Source organism: Echinops telfairi, unplaced genomic scaffold, assembly GCF_000313985.2.
Source record: "Echinops telfairi isolate 266 unplaced genomic scaffold, ASM31398v2 ScPeMD7_7409;HRSCAF=8447, whole genome shotgun sequence".
Taxonomy (NCBI): Eukaryota; Metazoa; Chordata; class Mammalia; order Afrosoricida; family Tenrecidae; genus Echinops; species Echinops telfairi.
Window position 1 is genome coordinate 7,875,597 of NW_022111309.1, and position 2,020 is coordinate 7,877,616.

Genomic DNA, 2,020 nt, shown 5'->3' on the forward strand with positions numbered 1-2,020 from the left:
GGCAACATCAGTCATATCCTAAGCCAAACTAGAGATACTTCCTTAGGAGGGTTTCTCTCAAGAGTTCTAAGGTCATTTAAATATCTGTAAAATTATTCATTTTCCTCTGAAATAATTACCAAAATTATTTCAGATGATTTGGCAGCCCAGCAATCAAAGGAAAATGGCAATGAAGAAGCTATTATTATTTAAAAGAACAGAACAAAACAAAAAGTCAAACTTACATGTCTCTTGAAATCACCCTGTTTAACCACTAGGTTCAAGTTTAAAACAATCACGCCCATGTCATCCTCCAAACTGTTTGGATCTTCCAGTTTTAAAATGTGTTCAGTTGTTCTATAAGCAAAAAGCAATGAAACTGTTACCACCTCCAGATACTATAAAAGTTTCATAATGCAGTGGCTTAGGATGAAGTCACTTCTCTGTGAATAAGGATTAAACACATTGTTTAAGAAGCCCCAAACACAATGAAAAGAGAACAATGGCCATAAGTATAGAGAAATGTCGGGAAGAGATTAATTCAACAGTTGGTTAGCTGGGTCCCCTCCCCACCTCACGAGTAAACGCATAAATGCATGTATTCATTTTATGTGACGTTAATGAACCTGAATACTAACAAATGAATGCGTAAAATTCAATATATATTTTGAAACACATGATGGAAGATTTAATGCCTAACTAATATATCTGGGAGCTAGAAAGCAAAAATCATAGAACACGTTAGAAATTGCCATGCTTCATTTAAAAAAGCTGTTTTATTTATTCCGATATAGGCTGTTTATTTTATTTTTGATCTCAACAAACCCCACTGAATATCAAATTCGTTACTAATAATTAGAAGGTAAAAAAATACAATACCTGTTCAGCTCAAGATCACTGAGATTGACAAATGCTGAACCCATGAAATCAGAGGTTGTTAAGTCTCGATCATACACCTGCAAACAGGTGGGGCCAGTAAAACACATGATTACATTAAACCACCAAGTTTATCCAATTATTAGCAAATGAAATAGGCTGATGATTTTGAATTCATTCCCTAAAAGTAACTTACACAGTCCAGTTAAAGGAGAAGGGAGTAACTATAACAAGTAGAGAGAGCACAATAATTCAGACAGAGCCATTTTGCCTGCTGACAGCAAAGCAACAGAGGAAAATACATTTAAGGCAGGATTCACATGCCTTATAGTGTTATGCACAATGGCCCTCGCTCTCTAGCTTAAATTGTCTCTCATTAAAATTAAGTATTTCCATGGTGAGCAGATCTGCCAATTAAATAGAAATTTGCTAAATATTCTATAGCGATCCCATCCTGCACTCAGCTCATGCAGTTTTAACCCAGATGTTAAAGCAATTGATGCTTACAAGCAGGAACTTAAAGCGCTATTAAGTACAAAGTTATTCCTCATGAGAAAGACTTTAGTACTTGTCACCACTGCACTCCAGGTAATAATTCTTCCACATCTGATAAGTTTAAATACAATTGATGAGGATACTGTTTTCCTCCTGATTTTCTATAGAACATATCACAGTGATCTCAGAGAAACACTTTTGACAACTGACATAAAGATTTCCTTCCACATTATTTTAAAACAGTGATTGAGAGTAAAGCAATTAATTCCGCCAAGTTCATGTTTGCAAGTACCCAAAATGTGTTGAGAAATCAATGTTTCTAACAAAAGGGGGCTAGATAGGCATCGGTTACCTTCACACGTAGCTTTGGATCAAGGCTTTGTATGGGCAACACGACGATCTCATCCCACACCGGGTTCAAGTTCTTATAGATGACTTTGCTTTTGTACAGCGTCTTCCCATTCAGCTTAAATTTCACATAGGGGTCACTTGTGCCTTTAAAAGAAAAAAGAGCGCAAGATCGTTCTGACAAACATTCCTGAAAGCCTCAGATCTCCACCTCCCCTTGGTCCAAAGCGCCCCACCGTGCACCCCCGGAACAGTTTCTCTATGCAGAGAAGGGTGATCCCTGGGGTTCAAAGGAGAGACAGAAGAAACAACTTCAGGGAGA

General features: G+C 37.2%; 1 protein-coding gene across 1 annotated transcript in view; it reads right to left on the reverse strand.

Annotated features, from left to right (window-relative positions):
- Positions 1-2,020, reverse strand: part of MCTP2 (multiple C2 and transmembrane domain containing 2) — a 217,931-nt gene that overhangs the window by 169,163 nt on the left and 46,748 nt on the right. The window contains exons 4-6 of the mRNA XM_004709888.2: positions 1,703-1,845; positions 859-935; positions 225-336 (exon numbers count right to left, since the gene is read on the reverse strand). Of these exons, the coding sequence (XP_004709945.1) occupies positions 225-336; positions 859-935; positions 1,703-1,845 (332 nt within the window). The remainder of the gene's footprint in view (positions 1-224; positions 337-858; positions 936-1,702; positions 1,846-2,020) is intronic.